General features: G+C 40.1%; 2 protein-coding genes across 2 annotated transcripts; both read left to right on the forward strand.

Moving 5' to 3' along the window:
* Window positions 1-215: 215 nt before the first annotated feature.
* On the forward strand, window positions 216-1,372 carry LOC103508540. Its single transcript, XM_017443801.2, has 2 exons — window positions 216-529; window positions 646-1,372. The coding sequence occupies exons 1-2, from the start codon at window positions 259-261 to the stop codon at window positions 1,203-1,205; spliced, it is 831 nt and encodes a 276-aa protein (XP_017299290.2). The 5' UTR covers window positions 216-258; the 3' UTR covers window positions 1,206-1,372.
* Window positions 1,373-4,388: 3,016 nt separating this feature from the next.
* LOC103508541 lies at window positions 4,389-5,292 on the forward strand. Its single transcript, XM_017443803.2, has 2 exons — window positions 4,389-4,566; window positions 4,964-5,292. Exon 2 carries the CDS (start codon window positions 4,969-4,971, stop codon window positions 5,290-5,292), a length of 324 nt encoding a protein of 107 aa, XP_017299292.1. The 5' UTR covers window positions 4,389-4,566; window positions 4,964-4,968.
* The last annotated feature ends 13,654 nt before the right edge of the window (window positions 5,293-18,946 follow it).

Genomic DNA, 18,946 nt, shown 5'->3' on the forward strand with positions numbered 1-18,946 from the left:
AATTTAAAATGTGCTCGTTTTGTGCAGTTGGATTGTAGAAATTTAACTATCTAAGGTGGAGCCTTTGTTGGTAAGTACCGAGTGAATTCCTTACTGCCTCTTTAGCCAAATAATAATGAAAAAAAAAATATATTTATTAGGTTTTTTATTATTATTATTTGTTTTTTAACGAAAAATATAGCTAATCAAAAAAATGGGGTTGTGGGCTTGTGGGTTCTACCAAACTCCGAGACAGACAACATCAGCGTGATTATCAAAATGCAAATCTGCGACGAGAGCTCCCTCAAATTCAACAACGGGGGCATTCAGTTCATCAACGAAGTGCTTCTCTACAATGATTTCCTTCCGTACTTCAGCACAGTTGTCAGCGACATCCAAGACCTGTTTCCGAAGTTTGTCTACGGGTATGTGTCCACAGACAACCGGTTTGAAGACATTATTATCCTGGAGAACCTGAGTCTGGAGAAGTATCGTCTAGCAACATCAAGAACCCAGCTCAGCTTAGAACACATTCTGATGGCGCTGAGAGGCTTGGGAAAATTCCACGCGTTATTATTATCCTCGAGAACCTGAGTCTAGAGAAGTATCGTCTAGCAACATCAAGAACCCAGCTCAGCTTAGAACACATTCTGATGGCGCTGAGAGGCTTGGGAAAATTCCACGCGTGCTCCTACATCATGAAATCCATCGATAAGGACACCTTCCTCGCCAAAGTGAACGCCGTGCGGGATATACGAAACTGGGTGACCGATCCGAAGGACTCGTTTCAAAACTTCATCGTCAAAAATTGCGAACGTGGCTTCAAGTATCTTGCCGGCCTGGAGGAGTACAAAGACAAGCTGGACAATGTTCGGCAATTCCTCGCCAACCCTGCTGAGTGGTTCCCGAGGTTTTTTGAGGTCAATGACCGCACGAGCGTCCTCTGTCACGGTGACTTCTGCCGGAACAACATGTTCTTCAAATATGAAGACAGTGGACGTCCCGTGAATGTCAAATTCTTCGACATGGCGACCATCATTCACGCGAGTCCTGTCCTCGACATTGCTTTCTTCCTATATTTGAACACGGGTCAGGATCAAAGAGTCCAACACTGGGACCAAATGATCCACAGCTATTACGATAGTTTGAAGCAAACCTGTGAATCCTGTCACCACACCGTGGAGTTTCCAACGTATGAAGATTCTCCAAATATCGCTGCAGACTGAAAGTTGTCTTGAGCTTTCTTGTCCAATGTTGGTTCGAACTTGATACTTTTGATATTGGGCAGCTTTTGTTTCAAAAGGGGCATGACTTGATTGGAAATATACGCGATTCTTGAGTCGTTCATTTTGAGTATTGGTTTCTACACTTCGATTTGCTCGTGTGTGAATCTGTAGAAAAAGAAACATTTTTTATATATGTATATATCTTTAAATCGGATTTGGTTAGTGGGCACTGTTTACTGATCTCTCCTAGCTAAAGGATTATTGCTTTTGCTGGTAGAACCCACAAGCCCACAACCCCATTTTTTTGATTAGCTATATTTTTCGTTAAAAAACAAATAATGGAAATTTTCAACCTAATAAAATCGCTTCCAGTCGACGAAAGTCATTAATAGAGGAAAAAAAGAAAAGCTAGAAGAAGAAGAAAAAAAAACGATCAGAAAGTAAAAGAAAAGAAGAAGAGGAAGAAGGAGGAGGAGACAAAGATGGAGAAGAGAGAGAGAAAAGAAGAAGAAAAATCAGAATAAAAGAAGATGAAGGAGTAGGAGGAGGCAAAGGAGAAAAAAAAATGGAATAGAAGAAGAAAAGAGAAAGAAAAGAAGATGGCTGTAGGGGAGGATAAGAAGAGGAAAAGTACAAGATGGAATAGAAGAAAAGTCGAAGCTTAGTAAGAAGATCCAAGGAAGAGGAAATCTGAAAATGGAACAAAGACGATATAGAAGAAGAAGAACAGGGGGAGGAGGAGAAGGTTGAAAAAAGAAGGGGAGGTGGAAGAAAAAAAGAAAAGGAGGAGGAAGAAAAAGAAAAAGGGAGATTGAAGAAAAACGTTTCTGCTAGATGATCTGGATGGAGATGGAATTGAAGTTGCTGGAAGTTTGGAAAAAAGAGCCAAGAACACAAATAAAGAAGAAGAAGGAGAAGAAGAAGAGAAAGAAGAAGAGGAGAAGAAGAAGAAGAAGAAGAAGAAGAAGAAGAAGAAGAAGGAGGAGAAAAAGAAGAAGAAAGAACTAACAACAAATAAAAAAAAGGAAAAAAAGGAGAAGATAAAGAACGAATTTTACAACATGTTACCAGAAAGAACAAAGAACATTTTATTTTTCCAGTGTGATGCTACCAGCACGTTCGATCCAAATATTAAAGTCTGTCGAAAAAAGAAGTGTACTAATAAGTAACAATAAAATAATCTGGTGTGAACAGCACATGATTTTCTATAACCTACATTACCAAAATAGAAGCAAAATAAAAACCAAAGACTTGGAGAAAATTTGACAGATCTTCTTCTCTAACTAGGTAGGTAGTTAGATAGATTTTTAGGGTGGTAGATAGGTTTCAAGCTGGGTAGAAACTACCACCGTATACTGGCAATAAGAGAGAAGAATAATCTAGAAATAAAGGGAGAGAAAGAGAGACAGAGGGAAGAGAGTAGGGGAAGAGGGAGAGGGAAAAAAAGAGAGGGGGAGAGAGAGAAAGAAACAGAGAGGGAGAGAGTGGATAGAAAGAGTGTGAGAGAAAGAAACAGAGAGGGAGAAAGAGGTAGAGAGAAGAAGAGAGAGGGGGGGAGTGAGAGAGAAGCTCAATCTGCCATGTTGACTTTTTTATTTAAAAAAAGATAAACCCTAAACTTTTATTTGCTTTTCCCCCTCTCAAAAACCTTTTACCTCTCGCCCTCCCTCTCTCTCTCTTGCTCTCTCTCTCTCTTCCTCTTTCTCTCGCTCTCTTTAGTGTTGAAAGAGCCCTTTACAACAAAGTTTTCTCACATTGTCAGCTCTTCCCCCTAACTCAAGCCTAATTTAAAATTAGGCCCGTGTGCAGTAACGTGGAAATAGCCGAAATTGAGCAATTCGCAAATTAGTTTTACACGAACAAAAGGTCCAGTTTCGTCTGGCATTCGATGATAAGGTTTTGGACAATACAGCGGTCACTTTGAAAGCCCGGGTCACTATCTGTTATTTCCATTCAATTCTAATACCTATGTAATTCTATTTTAGGTAGGTATTATTATTTTCATTCTATTCTATTCCATTCAGGGCGGATCACAGCGCAAAGGGCCAAGCAGTGCGTCACGGATAGGTACGAAATTCAAGATGGCGTCTTCCCAAACGTGGCAAATCAAGGATTAAGGCCAGCGATTCACTATCAGGTAGACCTGACAGGTACAGCTGAAAAGGTCCGCCTGTCAGGCCTACCTGACACCTGAATACCCCACACAATATCAGGTAGACCTGATCAGGTGTACCTGTCAGTTCTAGCTGATAGTGAGTGGCTGGCCTAAGAGTTGGAAATTGGGAGTTTCTGATATCACAAGTAAAATACGTGTTAGTTTTAGCTTAGTCGTATTTCATTTTCTAGGCGTATCGAATGGAGGCAGGGATGCGACGAGGCCAGAGACCGGTATAAATGGCCATGGCAGTAAGTAAGGTAAAAAAAAAAAAAAAAAAAAAAATTCGGGGTTCAAGTGGCCATGGCAGTAAGTAAGGTAAAAAAAAAAAAAAAAAAAAAAAAAATTCTGGTTTCGGACACTTTAAAAAGGCTGGGTTCGGTCCCATTTTTGGAGCAAATGGGACCAAAATAAATAAACCCTCCCGTATGCCCGGCCCTGATTCCATCAGCTTTTCTAGTCTGCTCCGCAATTAAACTTCTAGTCTACTAAGTCTCCTATTGTATTGTTTATTTACATTTAGAATTATCACTGGTCCGTGTATTAGCTAGTTTTTATCAGTCCTGGGGCGCCACACACGTTCCAGCGCGCAGTGTTCAAGAATCATCCACCAGGTACAACTTTCTGCCGACATTTAGTAGCTCGGGGTCGTCTGAAAGTCCAAACCTATGAAAATGCGAGAGTCTATGGTCTCCAGAGAGTGTCTATCATTTTCGTAGGTTTAGATTTTCAGGGTAGGCCTGAATCAAGACTCGAGGCCTGTCAGACAATTGGAACGTGTGTGGTGGAAAAAGCCTCCGACCCAGGTCTGTCAGACCGTCTGAGGGACCTGGGTCTCGAAGTTGTACCGCCACACACGTTCAGCACTGTCTGCGACCTGAGTTTGTCACAAGGTCTGAGGTCTGAGCGTGAGTGGCCGGCATAATGAGGGGAATTCCCGGCTCAACTTGCCTCTATTATAACGTTATGCAGTTGCACTGTGTTTAGGTATGTACGTACCAATATTGTACCAGTCTCCAGATCAGTTAGTTCAGTTACAATGGGACGGTCGATAGTTGAGCAACTTGTAAACACACAGTAGATGATAAAGAAGATATTCGCGTAATATTAAAATATTATGTAATTAAATAACAAAATAGAAAATAGATATTAGGCAGTTCTCCATTAGAGAATTTAATCCTAGAGACAAGGCTTTTTGTTATTGAGGTGAGTCGAGCTAGACGGTGTGTTGTTTTCATCTTTTTTTTTTTTTCAATAAAATTATTTTATTTTGTTAAAAGTTAAAGTTTAAAGAATTGTTTGATTTCAACCAATACCTATTGCCGGTCTCTCGTTTGATTATTCTTCCGCATACTTTGTAAACATAAGTTATTACTCCAGGGTGATTGGGTGATATGTAAAAGGGTGATCTTTACCTCCTTGAATCCACAATTTCAGCTAAATCCGAGGTATAAACCTAGGGTTAACTTATCCCAATTCACCTCTTTGAGTGTTGTTACTGACAGCTACTTGGTTAATCCTTTGGTGTACACTTTGGATTGAAGTGTAATTGGTTGACTACCTACGATATTATCTGCTAACTATCACCGCAGTTTGGTTTCAGGTAAAATGAACGGAACCAATGCTGAGGAAGATCTCCCCTACCAGCGAAGTTTGAAGCACATTGTCAGCCTCGTTCCCAAACTGAAACAAGAACTCAGCGTGAATGGCAAGAAGATCAAAAGCGTCCGCTTCGTTCACGACGAGGCCACAAAAGGAGAGGCTCAATTCCAATCCGTCGCCGTCTTTGGGACAATCGTCCGCGAATATGAGAACTCCGAGACAGACAACATCAGCGTGATCATCAAAATGCAAATCTGCGACGAGAGCTCCCTCAAATTCAACAACGGGGGCATTCAGTTCATCAACGAAGTGCTTCTCTACAATGATTGAAGAAAGCCAGCCGTTCCGAGAACGAACTTTCGACCTTTATCTTTACAAGGCAGACTACAAGGCAGACGCTCTACCCTTCAAGCTTACTAGGCTGGGTAAAAGTGTTCTTTACTGTTACACTCTGTGAAATACGTCTTGTTTAACTACACCGTCAGCAAAATTTCATTTTATAAATCCTCGCACTCCAAATGGGGTTAAAAAAATCCCCTCCTCTTCCATCGTTCCATAGAGCGAGAGAGAGAAAGAGGGAGAGAGAGAGAGGGGGGGGAGAAAGAGGGAGAACGAGAGAGAGGGAGAGAGAGAAAGAGGGAGAGAGAGAGAGGGGGGGGAGAAAGAGGGGGGGGCAAAGTAAATTTCACAGAGAAAGAGGGAGAGAGAGAGAGGGGGGGGAGAAAGAGGGAGAACGAGAGAGAGGGAGAGAGAGAGAGAGAGGGAGAAAGAGAGAGAGAAAAAGGGAGAGAGAGAGAGAGGTTAAAATTGAAAACTTAAATTCCTCTCTCCTCTCCTATTTTCCCATCCATTTCAGATTTCCCCTTTTCTCTCTCTCTCTCTCTCTCCTATCTCCACTTCCTTACCTCTCTTTTTCTTTTCCTCTTCTCTCCCTTCCTCTCTCATCTTTCCTGTCCTCTCTCCTGGAAGAGAGGAAAGAAGAGAGATTAAGTAAAGAGAAAGAAATGGAAAAAGGGACAGAATGAGTGAGAGACAGAGAGAGCGAAAGGGAAGAAATAAAACAAAGAGAAAAGAGAGGCAGATAGAAAAAGCGAGAGAGAGAGAAGGAGGGAAAGCGAGAGAAGAACTGATAAAGAGAGAGAAAGAGGGTTGGTGTGACATTTACATAGTAAAGGTAGACGAGGACAAAAGACAGAGAGAGACAGAGGGGGCATGAGAAAAGGAGAGGGAAAACCAAGGCTATTTCACAGAGAGAAAGACGGTGGAGAAAGCAGTAGAAAGAGAGAGGAGGGTGTGAGAGAGAATGAGAGTGAGAGAGAGAAAGAGAGAGGGAGAGAGAGAAAGATAATGAGAGAAAGGGAGAGAGAAAGATAGGGAGAGAAAGAGAGTGAGATTCCTTTTTTTCTACGTGAAAGTTAAAATATTCCATTACTTGCACTAGTTCCTTCTTTTCTACGTGAAAGTTGAAATATTCCATTACTTGCACTAGTTCCATTTTTTCTACGTGAAAGTTAAAATATTCCATTCATTCTTGTAGATATTTTTCAATAAGATTTCTCAATTTCGCAAGATAATTTTAACTACTTTTTGTGTTTTAAATTTTTGCTTTAATAAGTGAGAAGAAATATCTGTTATTAGATTTGTTGTAGATATTGTGATTCGTGTTTGTACTGGGCCTGTCATTGTGAATTTAATTTTGTAAACAGAAATTCGAGGGAAAAGTGAGGTTATCAATAAATCTAAATAAATATTTGTTTGCTAGTTTTGTTATTTTAGAAAAGTGTACGAATAATACAAAATAAATAAAGGAAACAAATACTTGTAATTAATATTAGAAAAATTGTTATAAATTGTGTGTATATAATATAATTAAGATCAAAAAAGCTAAAAAAGTATTGCATTGTGAAACCGTAAAAATAAAGAACCTTAGAATTATTATCTAGCTTTTGTTGTCTCCTTTATCGAAACTCCAGATTTATCCCTAAGGGTAAGTAAGTGAAAATAATGACTACAGCTGCAACTGCGGCCTTTTAGGAAGGTATGTGGCAAGTGTGGAAAACCAACAGGTTATAAGTGCTTATATGTATTCGGAAGTCCATTTCTGGCGAATAAAATTATGACTCATTTGCTATTAAACCGCGGAACCGTTGAAACTTTTGTTACCGTTGACGGAGTCCTGAAAATGGAGGAAAATCAGTTTAAAGGTTTTTCAAGCTTCGGAAAGAATCCTTCGCACCCAACCTTTGCTATTTATTAAGCAAGGGGAATTTCAGGCTGGTATCCTTCCTGTTTAAAGTCCTCTGTCCTTGTAAAGAGTCATCAGAACATTTGACCTTGGTAGAAATTGAGAAAGCTGGGAAATTATTTCACTTTAAGAAGAAACTTCCTCCGGATCCCCTGCTTTTCTGTGGCTCCTGACTCCTAGGAACACTCTGTTGGTGCTCTTAAGGGTCCTTATTCTATGCCTACATACTACAGTAACGTCATAATGGCTTTGCTTCGAAAAATGATAAACTGCGCTGACCATAAGGGATCTTTAATCTGTGTTGAGACAACACTTACAGATTACGTAATGTTAATGCATCATATTCTCAGAAGAACATTGAAGTGTAGATTGAGAATATATATTAAAGTGTACATCTAAACATTGACGTAGATTAAAATGTCATGTTCGTCAAAAACACATGAATTGAGCTGTCTTCAAACTTTATCTTTATAGATATATGTTCACTTGATCCGAATGGTTAATACTGAAAATTTTATTATTAAATACCGAGAAAAATACTAATATGTATAAAAAATTATGTATTGGACAAGATGACAAGAACTTAGTGCAAGCTTTGGAATGCATCAGTTAGGAATCTCCTAAAACACACTATGATCACAGAAAAACAAACACCAGTGGTCCCGTTTTTACCAGGGGTCCTGAATACGTCATCTTTCCTCTACTATCTATTTAATGTTAAGATTGATATTTAAGGTGAAATTCAAATAACATTGTACGTACGAGGGACCCCATGCTTCATCTATTTGTGTATGATTTTTGGTCGTTCATTTTGAATCGGACTGTCGATTTTCACATTTTTGTTTTGTATTTTTTTTCAGCCGCCATCGATGAATCTCCCGTTTCTCCGGTTTCATAGGATTTCTAATCCCCTATTATATCAGGGGGTTCCGATATAAAGCATCTCCCCTCTACTACCTACTTAATGTTAAGGCGAGATAACTATGTACGATATTTATAAATCCAACGGGTCCCAGTTTTATTGGTTAATGGTAGGTATTACCTGATTAGAGGCTAATGTTGAATATCAGCTGATTAGAGATTGTAAATTTCTTGGTTTCAAGGGCAACTGGTTAAAATTACTAACGTTCTGAATCATTCCATGCAAGAACCATAGGTACAAAAGGTAGGTAGAATTCTTTGTGTTGAGTAGTAGCAAATCTTCAAGAACAAGACAATGCCTATATCACTATTATTTTCCGCCTGCTTTATAAGCGCTAGGTCAAGGGTTCGATTCCCGCCCGGAGCAAACTTCATCCTAAATAGATAAGGTTCGTTTTTGGCTTTCTCCTATCCTGGCCCTCTTCTTCCTTCGATTTCGGGACGGTAAGATTCGTAAATTCGTATAAGCTTAAACTGTCTTTTGCGATTCTCTCTACACCTAAGCCTCAGAGTGGGCTTTTTGCCTGTGGACTAGTGTGGAGTTATGCTAAGACTTCTGGTGTTAAAGGTCCCTCTATCAAACCTCTCTATTTAACCCAAAGAAAAGGGCTACGCAAATAAAGTAAAAAGGAAAATTAACCCTTTGTCGTCGCCTCTTACTCAAATCTCACCTTGTCGCCAGGATTTTCATCTTCAATGGCGATGTCACCGTAGGCGGATCTGATCAGATGTACCTGACAGGTCTACCTGATACCCGAGGAACACACATTATCGGGTAGACCTGACAGGTAAGGCTGAAAAAGTCCGTCTGTCAGGTCTACCTGATACCTAATGAGCACACACACTATCAGGTAGACTGATAGGTGGATCTGATCAGGTGTACCTGTCAGGTCTACCTGATAATGAGTGGCTGGCCGAAGTAATTTTAGCAAATTAAGAGATAACACAACCGAGTGTCTTTGAGATAACACAACCATTTTTGAAGTAGCCCATTCTTTGCTTTGTCACCACAGACACTTCAGATATCATTATTTAGCAGTACCAAATTCATCAACAACTCATTTTTGATAAAGTGGTAGATAAACTATACTTCACACAACCACTTCAAACTTCCGATTCCTTCACGTTAAAGCAGGGTCTGCTAGCGTAGTTCGCTTGGAGGGCAGAGCGTCTCGTAAGCGCTAGGTCACGGGTTCGATTTGCGCCCGGGGCGGATTTTATTCTAAACAGATGAGGTTTCCTCGGAACGGCTGGCTTTCTCCTATTCTATCCTCCTTTCTTCCATTTCAGGACGATAAGAACTCCATTGTTACAGGTCCCTCTGAGAATCCTCTTGGAGAAAATCGCTAATTTTTTTCTTCTTGACGGAGTCGAACTCGAGTCGTGATTGGTCAGAACATTTGTCCAACATTCACAATAATAACATTCACAATATTTTATATTGAAACAAAACATTCATAATTACATAGAATGAACATAATTACATACCTACATAGGTAAAACACATACCTACTATTATTGAAATAAATATAGGTACCTATATAAAATCATGTTGTCACATATGTAATCTTAACTCTTATGTATACCTACGTACATTAATGTGCATAATACCAGACGGTTTTAATTTTTTAACGACCAGATACAAACCTAGGTACTATATATATAGTTTTATCCACCCATAATTTGTTGATCTGAAATGTATGAAAACCAACTTCTATGTTGATCATTTTAAATTTGTTGATCGTTCCAAATGATCAACTTATTTGATCAACATGATGTGACATTTTTTTACATCTTTCTACAATTTTTTTTTTGACTTCAAGTCAAATTTAAATTCTCATCACACTCTTTTTATATGGTTTCGCCGGTTTTTATACAAATACGCGACGTTGCCAGCTCAGTAGAGTCTGCCTGGGGGAGCTGCTTCTCTCGCGGGGAGCAGCTCTCCTAGTAATGGGCGTACGAAGGGGCGGGGGGGCTGCCCCCCTAGAAATTTTCAAAAAGTATGCAACCTTGAAGGGGCTTTTTTTTTTTTTTTTTTTCATTGCTACAATGTCGCTTCTTCAATTTATGATTTTATTCATAAATCTATTGCGAACTTGGCTCACCAGATAGATGACTGGACGATCTAGAAAGCCATAAATGAAAGAAGAACCAGAAGTGAGTCACTTAAAACGTAATAAAATAGGTAATAGTGCTTATTTTTAGAGCTCGATTCAACTAAATAGTCCCTAATCATTTGCTGCTGCTACTACCACTAATAATGTCATATCAATGAAATCAAATTAAAATAATTGAGGAAGTTTTGTGCGACTCCATTGGATCTGTCACTCGAGATGAGAAGACCTTGAATCTCAATCACCACTGCTCACTTTTGAAAAATGTAAACAAATAAAAGACGCAATCATAAAAAAAGGAAAGAATTTTGAAAATTTTCAAACAATAATACCACGAGACGAAATCATAAAAAAACTAACTTTGAAAATTTTTCAAACAATACCACGAGATTCGTCGAATGCAAATCACGAACGCTGATAACTGAATAAATGAAGTATCTCTGGAGAGCGAGAGTAACATTCACCTCTACTCTACTCTATATTCCAGGGGTGGCCACTAACCACACCTTCGGGAGTCACAAATCGATAAGGCCGATTCGGGGCAAGCCACGCCGCAGGCGACATTTTTGAAAATTTTGGTTCACGATCTTTAGAGTAAATAATACACTTCGTCTAACATCATTCCAAAGGGCAATGTGCTCATGATGCTCGAGCGATTGCCCCTTTGGATGGGCAGAGAAATTTTCTGAACCAAGTGCTGACGCGAGCGAGGATCACCAGAAACGCGATGTTGGGCTGCTCCAGAATAGAAACTCTAATTTTCCGCTCCGGACGTGAATTTTTTTAACAAGTGTGAACCATGATTAGAGAGCAGCACAAGATTGCCTCGCGAGCCACGTTTATGGCCACCCCTGATATATTCATTCACTATGATTACTACGAAGGTCAGGGGTGCTCAGAAACTCTGATATGTGTTGTCTTAAAGCCCGTTCCCAATTGTCGTTTGGAAAAAAAAAAAAATCGTTTCCTGTGCAGTGGGCACACTCTCGTTTAAATTACACTAGTGGTTGACCCGTCCTTTGTACGGGACCACCACTCGTTTCCTGTGCAGTGGGCACACTCTCGTTTAAATTACACTAGTGGTTGACCCGTCCTTTGTACGGGACCACCACACTGCTCACTCTGTCAGGACCGGATATGGAAGTTTTGTGAGTGAGGTTCTACGAGTATTGGATAAAATAAATGAAACTCAATCAGGGCAGTAATTTAGAGTACAGTTGCAGGCACGGATACGAAGGACTCGAACCACCAAACTCCGTATTCGAAGTCCACCACGCTAATTACTATGCTTCTGGTGTTTGATTCTCTCAACTAACCTAGCACCAAATTCCCGAAGAAGAAGAAGAAGAAGAAGAAGCAGCAGCAGCAGCTGAAGAAGAAGAAACATGAAGAAAATAAGGTTAAAAGATGAAGAAAATTATGAAAAAGGAGAGGAAGAAGACGATCAAGAAGAACAAAAAATTACTCAAATTACGGCCAGATTTCGGCGTTTTTTTTCCCCGATGAGTAACAGCAGAATTTGACCATGTGTTACTTCTCCTTTACTTTCCTATACGTGACATACATAATTGGAGGAGGAGGAGGAAGAGAAGGAGGTTGAAGGGGAAGGAGGATGATAGGGAGGAAAAGGAGGAGAAGGAGAGGAGGGGTAGGAAGAGAGGAATAGTGAATAGGAAAAAAGAGGAGGAGATAGAGGTTGAGGGGGAGAAGAATGAGAGGGAGGAAGAGGAGGAGAAGGACAGGAGGGGAAGGAGAGGAGGGGTAGGAAGAGAGGGAGAGAGAATAGGAAAAGAGAGAGGAAGAGGAGGGGAATAAATGAGAGGAGGCAGAAGGAAAGAAGGAGGAAGAGGTGGAGAAGGAGTTTAAATGGGATGAAAGGGGGAAATGGGAGGGCGAGGAAAAGGACAGAAGGATGAATGCGAGAAGGAAGAGGAGAAGGGTGAATAGAACAGGGGGGGAGGGAAGAGGAGGAATGGAATAAGAGGGAAGATAAAGGGAAGGTAAAAAGGGAGGAATGGGAGAGAGAGAGAGAGAGAGAGAGAGAACATGAAAGGGAGGGAAGGAGAGGAGGGCAGAGATACAAAATTTGAAAATATTAGAATCATTTTTTCTCCTCTTTGATTGGAAAGGAAGAGGGAAAAAAAATATGTGCCATATTTTACCCTTCGTTCATCTCTCTCTCTCTCTCCCTCTCTCTCTCTCTCTCTCTCTCTCTCTCGTATGAGCGCCTGGAAACAATCGAGATATGCAATGTGCCTAGCTGTTTTTCCTCCTATCTCGTTACCTGTACCTTGACTACCTTGATATTTCGATTTTCTAATTAATGGAATACCAATTTACTGAATCTACCAAACCATCTTGAGTTATAAGTATAAGTGATGGGCATGCTACGACACAGGCCACAAGCGTCTAATGTAGCAGTTGTTCCATTGCTACGAAATAAAAACGGCGGTGGAACACTCATCTTAAAAAAAAAAAGTACTCGTATGTAGATATTGTCCAGGACCGTGTCCAGGATTTTGGCCAAGGGGACCCCGAGAGTCCAAATAGTGATGTTACTCGTATGTAGATATTGTCCAGGACCGTGTCCAGGATTTTGGCCAAGGGGACCCCGAGAGTCCAAATAGTGATGTTGCGGGTAGGTGGCCTACAGTAAAGGAAATCTCCAGGCCAGCGGCCCCCTTGCCCTCCTCCAAATACGGCCCTGCTATATATTTTTTTCTTTTAGAAAATTGTACCTACTTTTCTTTCTTCTCTGAGTCCCCTTGTCTACAAGCTTGTAATCAAACCAGATTTCCAAGGTTTTCCACAACTTTCCTTTGTTTACAAAACACAGGGTAGGTAGCATACAAAAAAAAAATGACCGGCAGCAAAAAAAATGCAGCAAATTTTATTATGTCATAGGTTAGGTAGTAACAAATTCGCAACCAGTTGATGTCTTGGCAAAAAACCAGTTTCAAGATAGAACCGAGAGCAACTAGTTGTCTAAGTCGCTCAATTTTCTGATGGAAAAACATACTAAAAATACAATTTAGTTGTAGGTACATTATTGTATAATCAAAGTACCTATGTACTCTATGGGCGTAAAGGCCTGTTCCCACTAGGAAGAGATCGTGTCATGAGTAAGTGGGAACACTCTTACATTGCCTACGCCTACAAGACCAGTTTGTGTCGTTCGGAAAAAAAAAAAAAATCGTGTCGTGTAACACTCTCATTGAAAGTACATTACATACCTACAGAACATTCTGAACAATCTGGACAAATGGGATGAAACTCACAAGTGAGAACGGGCCCTAAAGGAAATTTATCTAAAACTAAAAAAAAAAATCTAAATAGTGGCGGCTCAGTTTTTAGTGTGCTAGATTTTCAAAAGGATGAAAATCGGATGAAACTCACACGTGGGAACGGGCCTTAAAGGAAATTTATCTAAAACTAACGGATCTGATCAGATGTACCTGACAGGTCTACCTGATACCCGAGGAACACACATTATCGGGTAGACCTGACAGGTAAGGCTGAGTACTTGGGTAGAGAGAAAAAAAGAGAAGGAAACCCAGTAGTTACGTGAGGGAAAATTTATATACAGGGTGTGGCGGTCTCAACCCGGAGGTGCTGGGCAGTTTAGGATAAAGTTTGTCCAGGGCGGAAATCGAACCCTCGACCTAGCATTTACAAGGCAGACTACCTTCCAAGCTAGTTGGCTTTCTTCTTCTTTTCCTCCTCCTCCTTCTCTTCCTTCGCCTTCTTCTGCTTCTTCTTATTTTTCTTTTTTCTCTTTTTCCCTAAGCTAAAAATATTAAGCTTCCATGAAAAAGAAACTTCATTCTCTCTATTTTATAGTACACTAAACTTTCGCTAAATCCTGTAATTAACAAGGTAGGTACTTAGGTATTATAATTTCTTGTAAAATTAACGTTCATAATTAGTTTTCTTCTCTCTTCATCTCGAGAGAAATAAATAAAGCACAAACTATTTCTTTTTCTTCTTCTTCTTCTTCTTCTTCTTCTTCTTCTTCTTCTTCTTCTTCTTCTTCTTCTTCTTCTTCTTCTTTTCTTTCCCTTCTCCTTAGATGGGCGAGAAGAGACACAATACAGGTCTAGCTAGATTTTTCGGCGCTGATCAACCTGGAGCAAAAAATTGTGTGAGTGCCGTGTATTTTATTTAAGTATGCAATCTGCTAAATACAAAATATACGTGGTACATACATAGTAGGCATGTTGTGCTCCTTTGCTTTCTAGGTTAAAATGGCCTTTGCTCTTATTGTTTTACTAGCTGAATTCCGTCGCTTCGCTCCGGAATCCCGCTAGCTCATCCCCAGGCATGGCCGAACTTGTAGAAAAGGCATGGCCGAACTTGTAGACCGATCAGTGTGTGAAATGTGAATGAGTGAATGGATCTTGATTTTATAATATAAGATAAGATAACTAAAGTTACTGAATTTATCTAGAATAGTAATAAAACCAAAATGATCGAACCCACACCCCGCAGATCACAAGGACGGCCTTTGAATACCACTCTGTAAGATAACAAAAGGTTGGCAATATTACTTACCTTTCTATTTAGGGCAAACGCGTCACCTCTTAATCCTAGGGGCTGATTTTCAGCAGCAAAATATTTGTACAGCTCCTTTCTTCAGATTTACAACTTGAAACATATTAGCTAATTATTATTTGTTTTAATATATGGGCGAGAAGAGACACAATACAGGTCTAGCTAGATTTTTCGGCGCTGATCAACCTGGAGCAAAAAGTTGTATGAGTGCCGTGTATTTTATTTAAGTACGCAATGTGCTAAACACAAAATATACGTGGTACATACATAGTAAGCATGTTGTGCTCCTTTGCTTTCTAGGTTAAAATGGCCTTTGCTCTTGTTGTTTTACTAGCTGAATTCCGTCGCTTCGCTCAGAGGCATGGCCGAACTTGTAGAAAAGGCATGACCGAACTTGTAGACCGATCAGTGTGTGAAATGTGAATGAGTGAATGGATCTTGATTTTATAATATAAGATAACTAAAGCTACTGAATTTATCTAGAATAGTAATAAAACCAAAATGATCGAACCCACACCCCGCAGACCACAAGGACGGCCTTTGAATACCACTCTGTAAGATAACAAAAGGGTGGCAATATTACTTACCTTTCTATTTAGGGACCGTAGATCCGGAAATTCATAATAATAAAAATTAAACGGACATTAAAAGAAGAACAATGGAACAAAAAGACCTATTACTCGATGTCAAGTGACAATAGGTATCTACATAAAAAAATAAAAAAAAAAATGTACTTCGCGGACAATGGCCAAATTGCCCCTTTTTATTCGGACATTGGGACATTGACTACATGAGTTATGTATAATTATGTACTTTTTTATTATTATTTTTAGGAGGCACATAGGTGTTAGGTTATACCTACAAAATTAGGTACCTATGTAGTAATTCTAGTATGTACCTATCTAAATATTATGCTAACCATGTAGAAAGGTAGGAACACCTATACATTACCCTATGTTGACCATACACATTACAACATTCCCGGATATTAAATTACAAGGGTCGACGAAATAGTGACCTGTGTGTGAGCGAGAGAGAGAGAGAGAGTGTGAGAGTGAGAGTGGGGGGGGAGAAAGGTAGGAGAGGGAGAAAGAGAGAGTGTGAGGGGTAGAGAAAGGTAAGAGAACGAGGGACGAAATAGTGACCTGTGTGTGAGCGAGAGAGAGAGTGAGAGTGTGAGAGTGAGAGTGGGGGGGGAGAAAGGTAGGAGAGGGAGAAAGAGAGAGTGTGAGGGGTAGAGAAAGGTAAGAGAACGAGAGAAAGAGAGCGTGGAAGGAAGAGAGAGAAGGCAAGGAAATTGAGGAGGAGGAGAAGAAGAAGAAGAAGAAGAGTGGGGTTAGATAGTAGAAGAGTAAGAGAGAGGTAGGAAGAGGTGTATTAGAGAGAGAGGGGTTTTCCTAACCTTATTATGTGTATGCTAAGTGATGTGAACCAGGGGTGATGTTAATGGAACGGAGGGAGATAGAGTGAGAGAGAAATAGGGAGGTAAGGGAGGGGAAGATAAAGGGTTGTAAGAGAAACAGAATTAATGAGGAATGGAGAGGAAGGGGCAAAAGAAGGGAAGCGATAGAGATTGAGAGAGAGAAAGAGGAGAGATTGAGGACAAAGAGAGGAAGATAAATAGATGGAGAGAGAGACAGAGAGAGGGAGGAAGAGAGAGAGAGAGAGAACTAAGTAATAGAATTTACAATTAATAGGGGTTGTCAAGGGACAGGATATGCTGACATGTCTGATTATTTGCATAGGACAAACATATCACTTCCTCTCTCTCTCTCCCTCTCTCTCTCTCTCTTCCTCTTTCCTTCCCTTTCTCTTTTTTGTCCTTCCTATTTTTTCTCCCTCCCTCCTTTCTATCTCTCCTTTCCTTGTTCCTTCTTCTCTTTTCTTTCCTCTCCTCCTTTCCCCAATTCGTTCATCCCACCTTACCTCTCACAATTTTCTGTACGTACGTATCTGTCTTCCTTCCTTCCTTCCTTCTTCTTCTTCTTCTCCTTCTTCTTCTTCTCTCTCTCTTCCTCCTCCTCTTCCTCTCACTCTTTTCTTTACACTTTGAGTACACAAGCACTTAGCTCAAATTTAACACTGACACCCCAGATCCATTTTGTGAGAAAATTCAATTTGTGTGTTTTTCTCTTTTTCTTCCTTCTTCTTCTTCTCCTCTCTCTCTCTCTCTCTCTCTCTCTCTCTCTCTCTCTCTCTCTCTCTCTCTTTTTTTTTTTTTGTTTGTGTTGGTGGTGTCTTCGTTCCCTCCGCTCTCTTTCTCATCTCTCCTTTCCTTGTTCCTTCTTCCTCTTCTTTCCTCTCCTAGTTTCCCCAATTCGTTCATGCCCACCTTACCCTCTCACAATTTTTGTAGTACGTATCTGGTCTCCTTTCCTTACCTTCCTCCTTCTTCTTCCTTTCTTCTCCTTCTTCTTTCTTCTCTCTCTGCTCTTCCTCCTCCTCTTCCTCTCAACTCTTTTCTTTACACTTTGGATACACAAGCACTTAGCTCAAATTTAACACTGACACCCCCAGATCCATTTTGTGGAAAAAATTCAATTTGTGTTTTTCTCTTTTCGTTCCTCTTCTTCTTCTCTCTCTCCTCTCTCTCCTCTCTCTCTTCTCTCTCTCTCTATCTCTCTCTCTCTCTCTCTCTCTCTCTCTCTCTCTCTTCCAATTTACTCCACTAACTATGCAATGATGAAATTCATTTTTTTTTCTCTAACTAGATAGGTAGTTAGATAGATTTTTAGGGTGGTAGATATGTACATAGGTTGGTAGATAGAAATTAGGGTGGTAGATGGGTTACAAGCTGGGTAGAAACTACCACCGTATACTGGCAATAAGAGAGAAGAATAATCTAGAAATGAAGGGGGAGAAAGAGAGACAGAGGGAAGAGAGTAGGGGAAGAGGGAGAGGGAAAAAAAGAGAGGGGGAGAGAGAGAAAGAAACAGAGAGGGAGAGAGTGGATAGAAAGAGTGTGAGAGAAAGAAACAGAGAGGGAGAAAGAGGTAGAGAGAAGAAGAGAGAGGGGGGGAGTGAGAGAGAAGCTCAATCTGCCATGTTGACTTTTTTATTTAAAAAAAGATAAACCCTAAACTTTTATTTGCTTTTCCCCCTCTCAAAAACCTCTCTCTCTCTCTCTCTCTCTCTCTCTCTCTCTCTCTCTCTCTTCCTCTCTCTCTCGCTCTCTTTAGTGTTGAAAGAGCCTTTTACAACAAAGTTTGAGTTAGTCTTTCTCTCTGAACACACAGAGAGAAAGAGATAAAGAACGAAAGAGAGAGAGATACCAGAGTGGCTAAAAGAGGAAGAGAGAGAGAGACTTAGGTAAATATAGATAGGTAGTAGGATAAAGAGAAGGACTGAGAATTAGAGAGAGAGAGAGGAGGAAAAGAGAAAGAGACTTAGTGAACCTGAGGTAGTAAAGTGGAATGAGGGGCAGAGAGAAAGAAGGAGAAGAGAGAGAAAGAGAGGGAAAAAGGGAGATAAAGAGAAAGAATAAGGAGGAGAGAGATGAAATGTTTAAAAGAGGAAGAGAAGAAGGAAGAGAGAGAAAGAGGGAGAGAAATAATGAGGAGAGAGAAATGAAAAAAAGAGGAGGAGAAGGAGAAGGAAGAGGAAAGAAATAATAAGAAGGAGAGAGATGAAAAGTTTAAAAGAGGAAGAGAAGGAGGAAGAGAGAGAAAAAGGGAGAGAAATGAAAAAAAGAGGAGGAGGAGGAGGAGGAGGAGGAGAAGGAAGAGGATGATTAGGATGAAGAGAAAGGAGAAGAACAGAGATGAAAAGAAGAGAAAGAAAAAAGAGGAGGGAGAAAGAGGAGGAGGAGAAAGAGAAAAAGGAGAAGAAAGAGGAAAATGAGAAAATGGAAGAGGAGAAGGAGGAGAAATAGTTAGAACAAAGTTCTATGATGAGTAAAATTTGCATAACTGTGTCTCTACTGTACACTGGTGTATCTGTATACAGTTACCTTATGTAAAATGTAAATAGAATGTAGGTAGGTACATTGTACATGTACACTGTACAGTCGAGTACAAAAATTTGCATTTCCATCCCTTTACTCGGACCACCTTTTCTAGATTTTTTTTTTTTTTTTTTTTTTTTGGGTTTTTTTTTTTTTCCCCCCAAAATGGGGATATATTTTTTTGTGTGAGGTTTTTTTGTCCCCCAT

The sequence above is a fragment of the Diaphorina citri genome, unplaced genomic scaffold (genome assembly GCF_000475195.1).
Source record: "Diaphorina citri unplaced genomic scaffold, Diaci psyllid genome assembly version 1.1 scaffold408, whole genome shotgun sequence".
In the NCBI taxonomy this organism is placed as follows: Eukaryota; Metazoa; Arthropoda; class Insecta; order Hemiptera; family Psyllidae; genus Diaphorina; species Diaphorina citri.